We start from the raw sequence: 21,162 nt of genomic DNA, 5'->3' as shown, positions 1-21,162 counted from the left end.
TCCGGATCGTCTATTTTTTCCATACAACGCCATTCTTTCTTCATGGAATTATCCTCTAATGAAAAAACCAATAACGTTGAAAGCTATGGTATATGTTTAAAGACGATCGCGTAATTTTTCTTCATACTTTAGAACGATTCGCATAATCGCCAGTATCATTTTATAGAGAAGTCGATATCTTCGAATCTTATCTTTTATGAATATTATTAATTCTTGTTTGAAGCGTTTATAGCGTACGAATTGCTGTTTAAATTACCGGTAAGATACTTTACGACTGAAGATACGAGGGAAAATGAGACGGAATATAAAGTGATACGATATAATAACAATGATAAGAAACTTACTATTGATAATAATTAAATATAAAAATATTTCGATAGAATAATTTCGAAATGCTAGATTATCATGATTGACGAATGTTCATAAATAAATAAAATTTTTATTCTTAACATTCGTGAAAAAAAAGTTACATAAAATATTATAAATACACGATTGAATTGAAAATCACGCGAAAAAAAAAAAATGAAAAAAAGAATTCGATCCGATTATTTCTTCCTTTTTTTTTTTTTCCACATGTAACATGTACCATCATCCGGTTGAAACGGAAACGCGCAACATGGCCGCGAAATACCATACTTTATCGGGACATGTGCATCGCGATGTCGAGGGCACGCCTGGATTTTCTAATCGTGGAATGCGATTAGTTACATCCGTGGCGCGCGTGGGCGTGCGAGCGTGGAATAACCGATGCGAGAGAAACCCGCGTATAGTATAGTCGATATATTAAGGCGTGCGAAGGTACATGCACCTGCCTTGTCCTCCCTAAGAGTCATTTACAACCGGCAGACCGGGGGAGTGAAGAGGAACGCCCGATACTATGTGGAATGGCTAATTGAAAAAGTTGCTGCCTCGGTTATTTTGTAACACCGTGTTGTACAGAATTATGTTTCACGCGTGAAAAGTAATTTTATTTCATTATATTTTTTGAATGTGTCACTATATATTGAATATACGATCGATTTATCTTTTCTTTTATTTTATTTCTTCGAAAATCTATCAGGCTTAATGCTAGAATATTGCTTAATGAAATTAGTAAAAATTGAGATAAACAAAGAGAACGGAATATCCGTATTCTCATTGAAAATAATATTTATCAAAATATGATTTGTCAAATTTTTTAATAAATTTTATCATCTTCTAACCGTTTTAATTATCTTCTAACCGTGAAACATTCCGTATAGTTCTTCTCTACGACGGTGGAAAAATTTATCTTGAAACTCCAGTGAATATCAGAGCAATATTGTTATTCAAATTTTGTTCCATTATTCATGTTAAAAAGATCGTATTTATCTCGCATTTTGTCTCACCTATCCAAGCTTCAGGTATACATTAATGTATATATGCGATACAAAAGTTATATCAAATGCAATGTATAATTATATTAAAAAATTATTTACGCGATCTTACCGAAGAATTCACTTGAGAACTGGTAAGAAAGAACTCGTTTTAGTTTTGCGTGGCACGATATTTTTCGTCGATTCACGGTAGAACGCGTGCCCTCGTAAATTTTTCAATGCTTCGCGTGAAAAATGAGTGATCTCGTTTTTGAGGCGCGCGTTTACACGAATTATACACGCGCGATTCATCATCGTTTCAACGCAGTTATGATTGCTATTAAAACAGTTGTTGCCGATTAAATCTGTCGGAATAAAGGCTCGTTTGATAGTGGATTTTAACTCAACGATTCGTAAGATACACGATTATATCGCCATGTTTAAGCGTCGACATGACTAATGCTTGTCGCATATAAAACACTACAGGTGTAAATTTCATTTTTATCTGTGTTCATTTTTTTTTTTTTTTTTTTATTTAGCATTGTATCAATCAATCGTCGATCGAATATCAAAATATCAAAAACTCATTGTGGTTAAATTATATACGGTTTTTGCAACGATATTATTGGTTGGATCTGTTATCGTGTAAAAATAATTGTTTTTTTAAATATTGATTTTTATTTTTTTTTTTTATTTTTTTTTTTTAACGAGAAAACACGGACTTCATTGATTAAATCTTAACCATGTTTGCAAAAGCAGTAATGCTTCTGCAACGAGCTCATTAATACAAGTCCACAAATGAAGAGGAAGCAACTGTGTTCTTGTTTGTCATCTTCTCTTCACGATACTTTCTATGCAATTATGTTAAAAAATATATTATTGATTCTTTTTTTTCTATCTTTTCTTTATAATGCCATTTTTTTTCATCTAATGCATAATATATTTTTCGATAACAAAATTATAAGAATACTCGTTCCTTCCACTGTTATTCTCGCAATTTCACAATCCAAGACGCCATATACTCTTTCGTAATTCTCTCTCTCTCTTTCTCTCGACTTCAATCAATTTCTTAAATCTCAATCATATAAATTTCATAATCGAAAATACCAAACGTATATTTTCTACATCTTCTACAGACTTTTGTTCAACAAAAGAGAATGAGATTCTAAAAAACAAAAAAAAAAAAAGATATAAAAATAAATAAAAAATAAGTAGAATAAAATTTCAACCTTTTTGTTTCTCTTAAAAAGAGATCGAAAAATGTCACATTTTTTTATTTATCTTCCAATTATTCATTTCTAAAATTCACTTGTACTTCGAAAATTTTCGAATTTGATTTCCTCCATCAGAAGAACAAAGTCTGAAACAGCTTTATTCCACATTATCGAAATATTTTTTTTTCTTTTCACATGAAATCACACATGTCAGGAAAAGAGTTTTTCCTGACAACGAAAAATATTGGGGAAACACTGGAACAGGGGGAATGCGTGGCGAAGGCGATAGCAAGCGTTTCAATGGCAAGGTTTTCCCGCAGCAACGTCGATTTGCCCGTTCGAGGCTATTGCCTTCTCGCGTCGTTAGACAAACCATCTACACAGAGCGTTACACACGCGCATATATACGGCCAGGTAGTGTTCTGGCGCACCTTCTCACACGATACTATCTACTTAATTATAGCCAGGTTCATTTGTAACGACGAATCTGAATTCCCGGTTGCCAAGGAAATTCCTCGTTCTGCCTGCCTGGCCCCGTGTTGGCCTGCTGTGAAATCAACGGGGCTGGCATTCTGGCTTCATTATACCGGATCAAAGTAAGAATGTTACTCGCGTGCAAGTTATCAAGTTTGTTCTATGGAGCTAGGATGCAGTAATGTATCTGTTAAGTAGGTATGGATAATATCTAATTAATAACTCGTGGTCGTTTAGAAAAATTTAGAAAACGGATGTTACAAATTATTTTCAATATAGTGATGATGATAAACGTAAATGGATACGTACGCTTAATATGGATACAGTAAAATATAAGAAACAAACACAGTTGCAGTGTATAGTATCTGTGAAAAATGTTTGAAATAAAGGATTCTTTTACTATTTCGTAATATTTCCTGCAAAATTAATGGATTTTTGCAACTATTGATAGAAACGTGTTAAAATAGTGTACGAGTAAATAATAAAAAATGAAATATAGCGTATTTCTATAATATATTTTCAAAATATATACTTATTCAAGTTCATTAACTTTAAAATTTTAAAAAATATTTATTAATAAGATTTTCAAATTAAATTATCTCATATTTTTCTGGAGTAAAATATTATAAAAAAAGGATACATTTTTGAATATATTTTTATATATTGTATAAATTCTATAATTTTTTGTTGCATTTGAATTTCTTTATAAAAATAAAAATGTTATATGTAGTTGTAATTCTTCGAAATTATATAATGTGTAATATATTTAATAATAACTTTCTTACATCGCTATAGATTTTTTTTTTTTTTTTCACAAATTGTACGATTCATAAAACAGAAAAATCTGGAGGATAATTAAAAACGTGAGAAGAGGAAAACAATAAGAACAAGAAAGAAAGATATTAGTTTCTTCTCCTGCGTGTAATTAATCTATTAACTCTGAAGGAAAATGAGTAAATTCATTATCTCTGGATCGCCGGTAATTTGGATGTATTTCCGCCTCGTAATTTCCTGGCAACAAGCAGGGAACGAAAGGAAGAATAAACATTTTTCCGATCTGAAACGCTTACGTGTTCCTGAAATAGACTCATTGTTACAAAATACGATAAGAGATACACGAATTAAAAATGTTTCATTCTTCGTTATATTTCCTGCCTTTAACACTCGTGTTTTCTACGGCATATTTCTCAAATGACCGTGTCGATTCCTATCTGGTCCCGGTTACGTTTGTACCGATACTAATTTATTACAATGGCAGAACGGTAGCATAATAATTATGCAGATAATTGAAATGCCGATTAGAAAAGTGGAATGGCCAGGTTTCTTTTCAAATGGAAAAATACGTCCATTGTTCATTTCATCCGTAAGATTTGTAGAATGTCTATGAGAAATATTGTTATTCGAGTTTTTATGGTCTTTTTTATTTCTCGTTTGATTTATTTTCCTCTTTTATTTCTTTCTTTCCTTCAAAGGATAGAAGTTGAATTTTGAACTTAATCCAAAATGGACTAATATTCTTGCATTCTTTGTAATATCAAATATTGAATTTATTAAAATTGCACGAATTTTAAATTATTTTAGTACACGTACAATTAATATCTAAAAAAAAAAAAAAAAACAAATTACAACTTAAAAATATTTTCTCGATATACAATTGTTATTTTAAAATCAAAATCAACCTCGTTATTTCCATAATTATTTCCATAATTATATTTCGTATATTTTTTCGCAAAATGATGGCCAAGTATTTACGATGATGTAAAAATGACGTAAAAATCTCCCCTTCTCCCCCCCCCAAAAAAAAAGAAAAGAAAGAGAGAAAAAGAAAAGGAGGAAGATCCATTTGGACAGATATTTTTGTCAATCTCGCGAATCTATCGCGTGGCCGTCTTGGGCCATGGACAGAATCGTGAAACGCGGGCCCGATAGGATCGACCGTAAATCTGAGCCGACAGGCTGTTCCAGGGGATATTTTATGGTGGCCCGTAGAGATTTGGTGCGGACAAGATCGGCGCCGGAATGCGTCGAGCGACTCGAAATATTCGATACGGGGCGATAAATTGTTCCTCTACCTCGGCGCGTGCATTCCATGCCGAGCATTTATGAGGGACCTTTCCCTTCGGGGCATCGCTTAAAATGCTACACAATTGTAATAACATTTCCGCGTACGGTTTCTCGATACACCCCTTGTGAAATTTCTTCTGTGAGGTAAATATATATACGACGAAATTAAATAATTTCCCGAAACAAGGAATAGGAACATCGAATCGATATAAATTTTAAATTAATATTTTAAAAATTGAGAAAAGTTGAACAAAAGTTTATTTTATTGTGAATTGTAAATCTTGTTAATTATTGGTTTTTTTTTTAAATATTATATTTCATTATCAAAATTTTGCTCCTACGTTTATTATTTAAAAAAAGATCAGGATCTTTTACTATGAGCGGATCCTCAACCGGTTTCCCCGAAGCTGGATAGCTCACGTTACATCAGATAACTTTCTAATCGTGTAAAATAATATAAGCTTTTATATATATTAGATGCATCGGAAATTCTTTCGATGTAATTAATGGAGGAAGAGGAATATCGTGGATGGAAGAAAAACGTCTCGATGGGCGATGGTTTAATATGTGGATACGTTTATCAATGGAAAATAATTCCGTGTTACGATAGGCTATATAAACTGGAATGAAATAATTAAACCAGCCGTAAAATTGATTTTTCTTCAGGTTATTTCGTAATGGTGTAATAATTTATAAAAACCATTTAAGTTTTTAAGTAATCATATAGCACGAAATTGTATTCATTATAATAATACCGATTCGAACGCTCTTCGAAATTACCTATTTAACGTTTATTAAATAATTTTTCAATTTTATCGAAAAATATATATATATATATTTGTAACTCGAATCTCTTGAAAATTTGAAAATTTTTACAATTTTGATGATTTGATGATTTTTTCGCAATATCTTTGATATCTTAAAATATTGTCCATCTATTATTTCCTCTGATGACATACATCTTCTTCATCGTGTGCACATCTCTGCTCCGTTAAACAGCGCAAATTTTCGTTCAAACAATTTACTCTTTGACGCTTTCAACGTGAAAAAAAAGAAGAAGAAAAAGAAGAAGAAGAAGAAGAAGAAAAAGAAAAAGGAAAAAAAGAAAGGAATCAAAAGAAAGGAGCAATTTTCATTCAAATGATTCGTTCTTTGATGCTTTCAACGAAAAACAAAAGGAAAAGAAAAAGAGGATCACCTCGTAAATACGAAACCAAAAGCGTCAAGACTCGATTCAGCTATAAAAGTGGCGAGATTTCAATAAACATCCTCGACGTTGAGCATTTGCAATTTATGCAAATCGTGACGACAGCGAATCCGTCGATGCTTTGTCTCGCGAACGAGGCAAGAATCGGTCCTGGATCCGCACGTCCATTCATTCTAAAAAGCCACGAGACCGGTGAAGTCATGGGGCCTACGGTAGGAAGCGAAGGCAATGCCAGATGCGATTTGAATATCCGTGGGTGTCCCTCCTTCTCTATTCCTCTCCTTCTCTCTTTCTACGTCCTCCATCGCGCGAATTCGCGCTCACGCCTGTTACCATTTACCATCTCCGTATATGTAATTCATTGAGCGAAGAAGGAACAATAGGAACGGTTGCGCCGAGGACTTTTCATGATTATACGGTGCTCAAGCTGTGATTACCGTGTACCGATCCTTGTAGTGTACCTCGTCACCGAGCCTGCCACGCCGATCCTTTTTTTCGCAACGGTAGAAAAGAATTGCCGTTCTTCCACGCATGCGCAACAAGTCTTATCATCATAAGTTGGGAACCAGCGGGTCTATTTCGAGCGGCAAATTATTGCGATCTCTCGTGACGGTAATTGGCCTAATACCACCTTTGTTTCTGATCATCGCGTGATAACGAACGTTCTTATAAAAATATAGGATATAAAAAAATATGATCGGATTTTCAATTATACGTATACATTTTCTCGTGACGAGCTTGAAGTTGATTTAAGTTTATTTTAAAGAGAATGTAAAAGAAGAAGAATTTATTGTACTATCTTTCAGATTTTTAATTTGAAATAATTCGAAATGGGCGGAAAGGGGATATAAAAGTTGGGTCTTTTTTAATTTTCTCCCAAGAATTAAGATCTATTTAAAACGTGAAAATTGATTCTTCTTAAAATTCATTTCGATCGCATGCCATTTTCACATCTCTCGCAAACTCTGCAATTTGCGATAATTTTAACAATCATACCGCCGTTTCTACCATCCTCTCCTCCTTCGTCTTAAATTGCCCGGTAACTCGCTATTAAATAAGTGTTGCGACATATTTGTGTTTGTCTCTCATTTTGAAATTGACTCTCAAAAGACTCTCTCACGAGCGTATCAACACGTCTTGTGTAATATAATAATCGTAACACGGTTCCACGATTCTAGCATAATTAACTTAAAATAAGTTATTCTTTTAATTATTCTTGCCTGCTGCGCGAGCGTAATTTTCTTACGCGGTCGTATTAAAAAAAAAAGAATATTTAGGAAGCTCTCATTAAACAATGTTGCATGCTCGATGCGTTTGTGGGGAAGCACAAGGAAAAGCGCCACGATACGAAACGTTCGCGCATTCCTATATGCTTTGAAGCGTTAAAACACGTCGGATAAATTCCAACGTTTCCTCGTACACACAACGTGTACACAACGAATATAATTGGTTTGCCTTTGGAAATTCTTCTAAAAGTTATACGGAAATATACGGAATTCCTTTAAACGAGGATGCATTAGATTGAAGGTAGATAGAAAGGATTGGCCGAATGGTAATTAATTAATCAGATTGGTCGGCGGGCTGGTTTCATTCCGTGGATGTGTAAGTAGAGAAAAAAGTTTAAGTACCCGCTATATTTCGCGTATTTATTTTAAACCTACCCGTGGTTTGGCAAAGTATTTTGATTAAGTTCCGCGAGAAGATCGAATAAACTATGCATTATTAGCAATGGTGGAAATATCAGATGAGAAATTAAATGCATACATCATATGAATTATTATACCGTGGTATAATTGGAAATTCTTGCACGTGTGGCCAACTTCGATACATAGAGTAGTTTCCAAGTCGCGTTCGTTAACTCGTTAATAACTCGCGTTCGAGGATATCTGTTATTTTCCATATTTTTCTATTACGATGTATATTAATGCACTATATATTCAAATAATGATATATTTCTATCCTCATTCCTTCTCCTTTATTTTTAATTTTCTAATTATTTAATATTATATAATTTTATAATATTATAATATTTAAACACATTTCGATATTTTTTAATTATAATTTTATTATCACCAAAAAATTACAAATTCTCAATTAACAGATTTCCATTATGACAATTACTGTATTACGTAATAGAATTGTTTCAATACGTAACAAAATCTAAACGTAATTCGATTATTTGTATATCGATCACAGATGTTTAGATATGATTGAGAAGAAATTCTTCTTCCCTTAAATCTTAACTCTTTCTCCCTTCCACGAAAGTATTTACAAGGATAATGATCAACAAGGGGTATGGGGAATTGTTATCGTCATATTCGCTGTAGCAAGGTGTATCACGTCAATCTGATCACGTACATTCTTTGGTATGGCACCACCGTGTATAGCTACGTCTGCGAGCTACCACGGTTGTAACGAGTCTGGTATGTGGTACGCTTTCACCGTTTGCAATATTCATACATCCACGCATTGTTATTACATGCTACGCGCGATGCAGAATGCCTGCATGTCGCGAATCGAAGTGATAAAATTACCGAGTGATGATGATTCTTTTTTTTTCCTTTCTTTCTTTCTTTTTATTTTCGAAACCGTATGGTTCTGGCGTCGTCATCCAACCGCGAAAACGTGTCCAACTTCTCGATTAACCCGACGCTAACTCCGACCAGGAATTCGAGTCGTGACATAAAAGCTTGAATAAAGTAGGATATTCAAACTTGGCTAGATTTATTCTCCTATTGGGATTAATATCGTTTGGATATTTTTTATTTTTATTTTTTTTTTTTTTCGTCGCATCGCGTGTGGGAATAAGAAATTTTATTAAACGAATTCATTACGAGGATTATCCTCCCTTATTCTCTTCTCATTCTTATTTCAGAAAATTTGTAATTTGATCTACATGTTGTTGTTTTATTATTATAAAGTAATATGCTATTGATTTTTATTGTATAAGTTATCAATTCGTTTATTTGGAAAAGAAAATAAGATCGAACGATGATTTTCGCAGTTTCTAAAGTAATTTTCTTCGTGATTTTATTTTGACTTTATTCAGGATCATTATTGACGCGTGATTATTCATTCAAAAAATAGTTAAATTTTTAAAATTATTTAATATATTGTTTTTTTTTTTTTTTTTGCGTTTTTAGAAAATTATTCATCCGATAACGAGAAATATATGAAACTTTCTCAAGAAATTTATTAAGATCGGAAGAAAAATTATTTCTCATTCCTTTGAGAAAAGTATATCCACGTGCATAACTATTTAGATTTATGAATTAATTATTCATGAAAGAATTTCATATCTAAATTCAAGAAGAATTTATACATACATGTGCTAATATTTAAGATAATATTATGTCTCTCTCTCTCATTCTCTCTCGTTTTGATTATAATTTCTCGTTTCTATATCTTTTAGATAGAATCGTTCCAAACATAGATGAACGTCTCTCAAAAAGACGCATAAAATGGGTTAACGTTAATGTCGTTTACGCAAGGGATTCCGGTTTCTCTAGAATGTGGGTTACCGCAAGTTTAAATCTATCCGTGTATAAACGGTACATAAATTTCCATCTCGTTCTATTGCTCGATCTAACCATGAATCGCAACGATTCGTGCAATGATACTAATTGATCTCTGGATTTGCGGATTTGCATCGTTAAAAAGAGTGTGTCGATTAAATAACGACGCTATATTCGTAGAAAATTCGTATTCTTATTTTAATATTTTAATCAGGAATATCACTGAAAAAATTAATCAAAATGATAACTTAATGACTCGAGATAATATTAACGAGAAGTTTCTTACGAAGCAAATGAAAATTTCGAAAAATTAATTTCTTTTAATGAAATTTGGAAATTTAATCTTACTCTCTTCTTCTTTTCTCCCTGTTTTCTACTTCTACTCTATTCCTTTCCTTTTAAACGCGATATCTCTCGTACACGTTGGCATCCACAAGTCCACCTTATAGAAACGAAATCATTTGTGCACAACCGTTTCACCGATGTAAATTTGTAATTACATAAAGGGGTCGGTGTCGGACAAGGGTTTCGAGAACGATACAATCTCATTACGCGTGCTCTATTACCAGTCACGTGCGTAGCGACGTCTCTTCGAAAAGGGGAGTTCCTTTCCGCTTTGCGGTGAACGCACAAGCGTTTTGATTGAGCTCGCGCGGTAGTAGACTCCCTCGATCGATAGTTGGATGTGTTTTCGCTCGAAATCGTTTATCGATAATCGTATGATGTTTTATACGACGTTTGTGCGCACATATTCGATTTTATCGATTTAGATATCTGATGAAATTATAACGAAATAACGAATGAACGCTTAACCGTTCGATGCTCTTTAATAATTTAGACGAAGGAAGAAACGAATATTACTATGGAACTCTGTTTATCTGATTTTCCATTTATTAAAATGAAATTTTCGCTAAGGTGAAATGGGTTCGATTATACGAATTTTAAAGCACAGGTAAAAAAAATAGTTCAACCTGAAAAATTTGTCAAATTTGTCATCCCTTAAAACATCTTCAACATTTGTCTCCTCTTTTAAATATTTTTCACTAGAATTTTTTCTCGAAATTTAATATTTCGTTACATCATTTTTCTTTTTTTTTTCTTTTTTTAGGCGAAGTCGAGAGTGAAGGAGGTGTACGCGCAGACATGCATGCTTCTCGGCCAGCAGGGCATGCGAGACTGCGAACTGTTCGGCCTGGCAATATTGTCCGGTGAGTAAATAATGGACTCTTTTATGTTCATAAAGAAGCATCGAAAGTAGGTAGAAAATTAAAAAAAGAAAAAAAATTCTAAAACGAATAGGAAACTTGCCGATCCCCATTGAAATCACGAATCTTTTGCAAACTTTTCTACCTGCCTCTTCGCGATCATAACTGGAATAACTTTCTAAATTTTCTACCTACTTTGTTTCGAACACCCTGTATACCTGTGCTCCCGTTTCCGTCGTTTTATCGTTTAACGGACGAAATGCGGTCGGACGGGACCGGTGAGCATCGTGAATGACTTGCGGGGTAGCTGTATCCGCCTCGAATTACGGCACGCCACTTTTTAACCTCCTACAGAGTAGATCGAATTACCGAAGCTCACGCGAGTCATTAGGTGTTGCGTTTCGCGAGAGAGCGCGAACCTTCTCCCGAATCACGATCCACGTTTCTGCTCACCTTGGACATCAATTGTCTCTGTCGATCGTCCACCATTTCGATGAATATTCTCGATTTTTTTTTTTTTTTTTTTTTTTTTTTTTCATCTCTTTCGCGAGAGATCGGATGGAAAATGAGACAATTAAAAAATCTCTTAAAAATTGTAAAAGTTTGGTTAACTCGATTAAACGTTTCATCTTCTGTATGTCTAAATTGTATGATCGAAAATTTAAGTATAATTTAACGGGAATAACATTTTCTGTGGAACGAATGTCGGTCAATTTCTCAGAATTCTCTTCTTCTCGTCGCGTGTATAAATGATGCGATTCGAGGGAGTATTCGGAAGAATTAAAGAACCCGATTCAATGCGAAAAACGAAAGGATAACGATAAGAAGGATACTTTCACTAACCGTTCTGTTGGATAACTCCGAGCGACACTCTATCCGATGAGAATCCAAAAGACTGTCCCGACCGAGATTCACTCGACCGAGGAGAAAGTATTCTAGACGTACTATCGATAGTTCTTGTAGAGAATCGCGTTTCAGAGAATTATATAGAAAATAAAATGGTAACGAATAAATAAAATAAACGAAAGGGGCGAAGGATAAACGAAAAAGATTTATAAACATTTATATTCTTTTATCCCTTTTTAAACATTGTTTGGGATAAAATGAATAAATTGGAATAATACGATATATTAAATTCTAATTATACACTTAAATATTTTATATTAATTATTTCTAATATCGTTAAAAATTGTTCGTATAATTTAAATATATTTTTATATTTTTGCAATTGATAATTAAATAACTAATAATCGATCGGTTCTATAATTGCGGTGTTTCGTGTATTTTTTATTAAAATTTCTCCATTAAAGAATTTTTACAAATAATATCGTAAGAGAAATATGTCGTTTTATATGGCAAAAGTGAAAGGAACCGAATGAAATGGAATGTGGAACCAGGCTCTCGATGCTGGGCCGCAGAGGGTTAAAATTTATTACGTGTGAATAGTTGAAATTACCTGCTTTTTTAGTATCTAGATAAATATCGCCCCAGCTCGAGCTTCTCCTTTTTATCGAGAAGAAACTGTACAACCAAAACGTTGATACTATGTAAGATTTAAAAAAAAAAAACTTCCCAAACAATCATACATTCGAAATTTAATAAAAAAGAAAAAAATCTTCTTTATTTAGAACAAAGTTAATAAATTATTACAATAAAACGTCTTTCTCTCACTACGAAATAATCGAGTGTATAATAATAAACTAAATCACTTCGATCGAAATGAATACTTTCCAAAAATTCTATCTTACTATTTTCTTCACAACAATCCCATGATCCGAAGCTGTGAAAGAAATCGGGAAATTTGAAACAAATATACGAAAAAAAAAAAAAAAAAAAAAAAAAAGAAAAAAATTCGCATTGGCGAAAAATCTTGTAGGTCTCGGAATACCAGCTTAATATCGCGCAAAGAGAGTCCTTGCCGAGTAGTCCGTTGACTAATCTTGAGATCTTTCTGCATATAGCCGTGGTCTTCTTGCTCTCCCTCGCCCTCTGGCCCCGGACACCATCCTCGGAGCTCCTTCCCTTCCCTTCACCGAATATACCCGGCTCTGCAGCGCTACCCTCTCGCTCTACTCTCTTGCCTTTCCACCAGTCATGACAAGCCGGTCCGACTGGTACCCCCACCAACGCGGCCGGACCCTTCTTGGGCCTCGCAAGGGCCCTGCGGGACCCCTCCCTCCTACATTCCAGCGGGGCCCCATCACGGCGAGGCTGAGCTGGCGGGTTTTGAGGCGCGCGAGCCATGCCACGACAGGAAAAAAATGCATCTGAAAAACGAAAACAAGTAGAAAAAGGTGGCTCACACCCCTGCATGCGTGCGTCGGTTTGCGTGAACGTTGCCCGGACCCCGTACCGAGGCCTCCTCCTTTCTCCTCCTTTCTTTCTTTCTTCCTTTCTTTTCGCTCCTCTACCTCCTCTGCGCGCCTCTTTACGCTCCTCTTCTTGCTCCACGCTCGCGTACGTGCCCGCAAACTGCTGCCTGCCTCTTCAACGCTTCTTCGTTTCCTTCTTCTCCTTCTTCTTCTTCTTCTTCTTCTCTTCTGCTTCGTCCTTGTCTCGATTCGCTTTCTACCGGCACATCTCCGCTCCCCCAAATATGTTTCCTTTCTAAGATGTTTCCTCAAGCATGGCCCTTCTCTCTCTACGTAAGTTTTCGTTTCTTATGGTTTCTGCAATCAAGATTTTTTTCCACACATTTTTCGAGCCCTCCTTTTTCTTCGAGTTTGCTCGCTCCTCTTCCTCTTCTTCTTCTTCCCTGCTCGTTCTCGTTGTCGTTCCTTTCGTCTCCCCGCTGCTGCTGTTGCTGCTGCTCCTCCACCACCTCCTCCTCCGTTTTCTCCTTTTTGTACCGGTTATTTCGTCTTCGTCTTGTCCCTCTATCCCGACCCCCATGCCCCTGGCGGTAAAATGACACGGACCAATCGCTGCTGCAATTTTGTAATCACCACCGTCTGCTCTTCGACGCTTCTTACTAAAAATAGATATCGAGAAAGATCGCTCCGGGCGAGCCGAGCGCAACCAGCCGCCGAAAAATTCTTTGGTTACAACCCCTCCGCCTGGCGAACGTGATCGAGCGGAGGTCCAAGGCTTTTTCGTATCTTCAAGGTCTTACCAAGGATGATTCTTCTCTAATTTTTTTACCGTGTTCTTTTCCTCTTTCGCGATAGAATAGTTATACGATTATTATAAAATTATTACAGTAGTACGATTACGTATTACTATCCAAACGTAATTTTGTAAATCGTTACAATTTTGATATCCATGGTTTGTCGAGATATTTCTTTTACCGTTATTTTTATCGTATTTTTCTTTTCCTCGTCGTTAGAAAACGATTCAAAGTTTATAACAGAATTATTACGTAATAATTAAACTTTGCAAATCATTGATCCCAATCCTTCCATTCGAGAATCGAGGTCTCGTCAAGGCCTTTCAAAACGTATTTATTTCTTTTCACGCTTCTTTTCCTTCTTAAAATTTTTGTCGGTACAATCATAACCCGAAATGCTCGGCCAATGAATCGAATATTTTATGATCTTCGCCAGGTATATATCTACAAAACGAAAAATTACGAAAGCAATCTTGGCAATTATGAATATATTTTCGCGAATTTATATCAAACTATTCGATACATCGACGCGATATTTGATTAAAAAAATATCATCCTCCACCGATAAAGAGAAACTGTGGAAGATCGGTCGCGGATGCCGCGATGTGTCGCGACTAATTTATTTGAAAGGTCAAATTTTTTGGGCGTCAACGCGTGGTACGTGTGCGTGACCGAGGGTCGAGGTGCGTGTTGTTCGCAACAGGAGAAAAAAAAAAAGGAAACCGACGAAAAGGGACATGAAAGTGCACGAGGGGTGGGGAGGGGTGAGAGGGGGAAGAGCGACGGACCGAGGAAGACAGGGTTAACGGATGCTGAAGCGAAAAGGGCGCGAGCGAGAGAGAGAGAGAGAGAGAGAGAGAGAGAGATCCACAACCCCCTGGCTCTCGCGCATTACATACAAAAAGAAAAAAAAAAGAAGAACGGAGAATGGATAACGGAGATGAAGAAGAGGACGCGTAGAAAACAGGCGACAAACCTACGATCTATGCCAAAATTCAAAGGCGGACGGAAGGAGAAAGAGAGAGAGAGAGAGAGAAAGAGCGATAAATGAAAGAGATATAACAAGAGTTGGCTTTGCGGATTGAGAAGGACAGAGACGAGGGATATAAAAAGGGAAGAAGAAGAAACGCGGAGAGGGACAAAAGGCGAAGAAAAAGAAGTGGCGGAGGATGAGACTGGGAAGGTGGAGGAAGAAGAGTGACAGAGAGGGAGGGAGATAGGGGAGGGAGGGAGCGAGAAGGGGAGAGAAAGAATGAGCCCGGGTAAGACGGTAGCCCGGTGATTTGTATAGGGCCTCTCGTATTCCACCTCCCGCCCAAGCGTCTCCGCCGCACGGCGACTTGGGACCCAGGAATGTGGAAGGAGGACTCCGAGGACAGGAATCGTCGACGCTGGCGCGCGCGCGCGAGCGAGCGAGCGAGCGAGCGCGATGGGCCGCGGGGGACGGGGAGGGATGGGAGGGGGCGAGTGGAAGCGAAGGATGGAGGGAGGCCGGCAAGGGCCAGGCGCGGAGAGAGGACCCGGCAAAGAGGGATTCAGAGGCGGAAGGGCGGAGGGGGAGGGTAGGCAGAGAATGGGCCTTAGCAGGTCCGTTGGATATATACCTCGATGAAGCTAAGGCTGCGTCACAACAGGGCTTCAACGTCCTTCCTTCCCCTCCATTACACATGCCGATCTTTCTCCTTCGCCGGTCTCCTCTCCGTAAGCAGCACCTCCTGTGCACCATTTGCCGAACGTTAGCGGACCCCTTTTTACTCTTCGTTTTTTTTCTTTTTTTTTTTTTTTTTTTCCTTTTGTTTCCTTCTCTTTTTTCCTTCCCCTTTCTTCCTTTCGTTCTTTTTCGAATTCTTTTCCCTTTTTTTTTTTTTTGTCTTTCTCCCTTTTTTTTTCTTTTTGCATCGATTTATCTCGTTATTCCCCTTTTCCACGTTGTTCCACGTTTATTTATATTCACTTTCGTCGCGTTTTTCTTTTTTTTTTTTTATCGCCTCGTTCGTTCGTCGAGTCTATTTATTCGAGTGTCGAAATAGGGAAATGGTTTATTCGGTGAATTCGAAGGGGAAAAGGGGAAATTCCTGCACTCCCCCTTCTCCCTTCCGCCCGTTTCCTTCCTGAACGCCCTTCCATCCTCGTCGTACTTTCCTTCTTTTTGCATTTCTTACTCGGCCCGACCCCCCTGCCATTCTCTCTCTCTCTCTCTCTCTCTCTTTCTCTCTCTCTTTCTCTCTCTCTCTCTCCCTCTCCCGCCCGTTCCATCCGTCTCGCTCCATCTCCCTCGTCTCCCTTCGGCTCTCCCTTTCTGCCACTCGTGGTCGTAACAACGGGGACACGTGTCCACGAAGCGAAGCCTCTCACATGAATGGGTCATTCATAAGGTGTAATGGCGTTTTATAAATTAAAACGCGTCGTCGTTTGATTTATATTACGCGATCCCTAATGAAGCCCCGTGCATGTCGAACGAACGAGGGCGAGGAGGGGAGGAGGAGGATGGGGGAGGTGGAGATGGCGTGGTACGGGAGGCAAGGGACGAAGAAGATTGTGGAACCCATCCAGGAAGATGCCTCGCGATTTTAGAAGAGGGTTCCTCTCGATATATCCAACGTTATCCAACCGGCGATCTTCTTTTAGCTAAACTCCTTCCACTCCACGTTTTATCTCCTTTCGATCGACGAATTCATTCCCGTTACCGATCAATCGCGAAATCTTCTCCTCCCCTCCCCCTTTTCACTTTCTCGTCCACTTCAACTTCGCTCTTTCGCTCTGCTTTATTTTTTTTTTTTTTTTTCCTTTTTTCTTTTTTCCTCCCCCCTCCTCCCCTCTCTCTTACTTTCTTCGCGGCAATCGACCGTCCTCGTGCTCTTTTTCTTCCTCTTTTCTCCTCCCCTCCTCCATCCGTGTACTCCTTTTCTCCACCGTCTCCCTTCTTCTCTCTCGCTGGCTGCCGAAAGGCACACACACACACACACACACACACACCGTCGTCGTTCTCACTCGGACGTGTACGTGGCGTGTTTTGTTCGTCGGAATAATTTGATCGGGATGAAATATGCGATGAGCTCCAGATAGTGGCCTCCGGTGGAGGAGTGGTGGCGTTGGTTGGTACAGTGTGGCCGGTGTTGGTAGTGATGGTGGTGCTAGTGGAAGCCACATTTTATCCCCCTCGGTCTGCGTTCAACGGAACTCCATCTATCTTCCGTAATGCAACGCGAGGCCCGCTTCGTTACCGGCCACGAACGATGTAATAACCTTAAGAAAACTCTGGATACGATTTCGATGCGTATCGAGAGCCCCGTGTTACTCGATGCTAGTAGACCCTCGAATCGAACGGATCTGGCCATCCAAGTCTTTCTTTTCCTCACATTTTCGCGGATCATCGAACGTAAAGGATATTTTTTTCGAATATCACGCGATTTGTTTAACAATGTTCTATTCGTTCCATAGATTTTGATTTTTGCTCAGAGAAATTATTTCCCTTCCGTGAATATCATGAGAATCGATGTTCGAAGTATCTTAAATTTTACGAGATGTCTTTTAAGATTAATAGGAAATATAACGTAAAAAATTCTTGTTGTGAAACGTAACTACGTGAAATGAGATATATTTCGATAAATTTTCGGCAAGTTTTTGGTAAAAATGAGATAATTATATTGGATATAATGTATGGATAGATATTTCTTTCAGTATCACGCCTATAATATATTCTTCGTTCCTATATCGAATATTTTATGGACCTGTGTAACTTGGGATTTATGTAGCGCATTCCTTTTGAAAGATGACGCGTCGTTTGACGATGGAATGCCACGATTAACGTCGAATACCACTCGTATGACTGTCTATACTGTCGAAACTCAAGTTGTTCAATCGTCACAAAGAATGAAGAGGGAGGGGGAAAAAGAAAGAAAGGAAGAAAGAAAAAGAAAAGGCTGCTCGTCTATCAGATTTGAGAACATTATTCCCCCTAAAGAACCACGTACAATATATGAATCTTTATCGGGCAAGGGAAACGATCCATCAAACGTATATTGTATAGATTACACATCTGTGCATTCCTTTAAAACTCTTTGTACAGTTTTGATCTTCAAGGCTGAAGGATACGTATGAAAAAAAAAAAAATTTCAATGCGATTATGTATGGCGAAAGGCGTACAATAATATCTTTGATCTGAATGATGATCGCGCATAACGGCCCGTGTCATTCTTTTTTATCTTTTTTAGAAATGACACGAAGTGGGCGAGATTTGTACAACGTTGAAAAATATCTGTTTAATAATTCTACGAAGCCATTTTTCGAAGCCAAACAGCATTATTTCAAGCGTATGCTTCTTCCGCGAAACATTTATGATATTTACGATATTTCATTTATGATATTTCTTAATTAAATCGTTAGGTTTGCTCGTTAACAGTGCACGATTTAATTATAATTATATAAATTTTATAATAATTATCCCCTTGTAAGAACAAACCTTGTAAAATTTTTAATTCAGAAAAATGGAATCGATAATCTATATTTTATTTTAAATTAATAAATTTATGGTACATAAATATTCTGATCAACAATATTCCAAATATATATTACATATAATACATTTATATATTTCGTACATTCTTGAGCATACCTTTGCAAAAAATCTTCAATTAAAATTATCCACGTAACTTTGGAATTCGAAGTGCTAATCGATTTTTTTTTTAAGTTTTTATCCAAAAACTTATTTCTTACCATCCTGCTCAATTTGCTACGATCTTGGACGAACATTTTCCTAGATCAACGAACGATCTGCTTGGATCCAGATTCCGTGAAAAAAGGTTTCGCCGGACAGGCTGGCAGAAGCGCTACTATACCTATATATACGTCTATGGAAGAGAGTTGCTCGTGTAAAATATAGCGAGTGCGAAGGTAGTGAGGAGGCCGGGGTCCTCTCTCGGCAATCAGGGGTGATTACGGGTGTAATTACGGTTACGGCGCATTGCTGCGCCACGAAAAGAGAGAGGGAACATTGTTTCTTTCTGGGAAACCGACAGGTTTATGGGGATCGTTCCTTCGCCGTTTTTTCTTGTCGTGATGCGCGCGCTCGCGAATCGTTGCCACGACCGAACAACCGCTCTTTTCCATCGCTTTCTTATTTTTTTCTTTTTTCTTTTTTTTTTCCTCCTTTATCCCTTCGTGCCAGAGAATTCCACCCTTGGAAAACCTCGCGTGTTCTCTTTCATCGATCGATTCCGTTGTGATCTATTTTTATCATCATAGATAATAAATGAATTTTAGAAAACATTTTCGAGTGGTTGTATAGTTCGATAACTTTTGATTTTTTTGTTCTTTATTAAAATTAGTATAATATTCGACAAGAAATACATAATTATTTAATATTATTTATAATTTTGTGTATAATCTGTGTATAACACAGATGGAAAGTCTCTCGATAAGAAAAACTCGCTTCGAAACTCGGATCAATCGTAAAACGACGAGTAACAATTCTGACACATTTCGTTCGCGAAGGAATCCCATTTTCCGATTGGTTTGTCCGCGGATAGTACGTATTCACAATTCGCGATTCCTTTCACCCCCGTTCCTCGCTGCACCCTTAGATAATCACGAGTGGTGAGATTCCCCCTTTCTTCCCTCGTAACCCTCTTTCCCTCGCATCCCGATCGTAAAAAAGTAACAACGTTGCCTATGCTGGTTCTGGGCGTGGCGGTCGGGCAAAAAGGAAGAGGGAGGAAGGAGAGATGGAGAAAGGAGAGTAGTAGTAGGAGAGGGTAGAGAAAAATAGGAAGGAAGAGGAGGAAAAGAGGAAAGGGAGATGTGCGCGCGGAAGAGGAGGGGGAAGGGGAGAAAGATGGAAGGAATGGGTTCTCGAAGATGGAGAGGAAAAAAAGGAGGATGGAAGAGAGACGGAGGAGGATGGAAAGAGGATGGTAAGATCTCCGGGGCTCCGTCCTCGTGACTAGAGGGAATCTCTAGTGGGATAAGGTTGGTCGGCGGGGGCCCCATGGGCCCCGATCGTTGGTTACACGAGGGCCAGGGTTAGCCCTCGGGCAACATTCCCCGGTAATGGTCGGGTTATACCTCGGGTAACACAGGTGCCCTCGGCTACGGAGGGAGAGATCGCGCAACGAAAGAACTGCGGGGCTGACTTACGACTCTCTCGGCCCCCTCACCTCCCTCTCCCCTCGGCTACACCGCCCGATACATCCATCTATCTCTTCGTTGGACGATTCCGGTGCCGATTCCGGCCATCAAAAACGGGGAATGCTACTAGTAGCCTTCGTTCGAAAGAAGGGGGAAGAAGGAAAGAAGGGTGTGTTACCGAAGGTGGAACGAAGGGAACGAAGGGATTTGCTTTCTCGGCAGATGATGGTATTAGGAACAAAGGAGGATGGAATGAAAGGAAGCGTCGAAGATTTTTTTCTCTTTTTTTTTTTTTTATTTTTTTTATTACGCGTCAATGGAAACGTATAAGATTCTGAATCCGGAAAGAAAATGATTAGAGAAGAAAGAAGGATGATGTAATCGAAGATTAAGAAAGGTATGCTTGTTATCTTCAATCATGTGAACAGAAGAAAAATCCTTTTTTAAAACACATCTGTATTATGGAATAGTGCATTACGTAAATGCCGGCATTCTTGTGCTATAAAATAAAGAAAAATCGTGGAGAGGGGAGGAGAGGGGAGGGAGGAAGGAACGCAAACGCCTTTTGTTGTTGGCAGAGGTTGGCATCCTCGTAATAAAAGTGGTATTCGCAGTATTGTCGAAAGGCCTGGAACGACGATAATTCGAGGTACATTTTTCATGGGTTTCGGGCCGCCTTACAATGCCCGCTCGAACTTTTCTTTTTAATGACGCTGCTGACTCTCTCTCTCTCTCTCCCTCTCCCTCTCTCTCTTTCTCTCTCTCTCTCTGTCGGCCGCAAGAAATACGATGTTCTGACCTTCTTAGGTCGCCACCCCCAACCTTCCTCCTCTCCTTCCCCTTTTCTTCGTCCTTCGATTCCTTCTCTTCCTTCTTCCCTCCTCTTTCACCCTCCCCTTTCCGCTTCTTCTTTCTCG

At 38.0% G+C, this 21,162-nt stretch overlaps 1 protein-coding gene across 7 annotated transcripts in view; it reads left to right on the top strand.

The window, feature by feature from the left end:
- LOC122719176 (protein expanded-like) overlaps positions 1-21,162 on the top strand; it is an 84,438-nt gene that overhangs the window by 45,952 nt on the left and 17,324 nt on the right. For all 7 annotated transcript variants that reach the window (XM_043944778.1, XM_043944782.1, XM_043944781.1 and 4 more), the window contains one exon: positions 10,917-11,016. In XM_043944778.1, coding sequence (XP_043800713.1) covers positions 10,917-11,016 — 100 coding nt within the window. The remainder of the gene's footprint in view (positions 1-10,916; positions 11,017-21,162) is intronic.

The sequence above is a fragment of the Apis laboriosa genome, unplaced genomic scaffold, assembly GCF_014066325.1.
Source record: "Apis laboriosa isolate Shangri-la unplaced genomic scaffold, ASM1406632v1 scaffold70_cov154, whole genome shotgun sequence".
Taxonomy (NCBI): Eukaryota; Metazoa; Arthropoda; class Insecta; order Hymenoptera; family Apidae; genus Apis; species Apis laboriosa.
The sequence above is the reverse complement of the archived record's forward strand: the minus strand, read 5'-3'. Positions and strand labels throughout refer to the sequence as shown.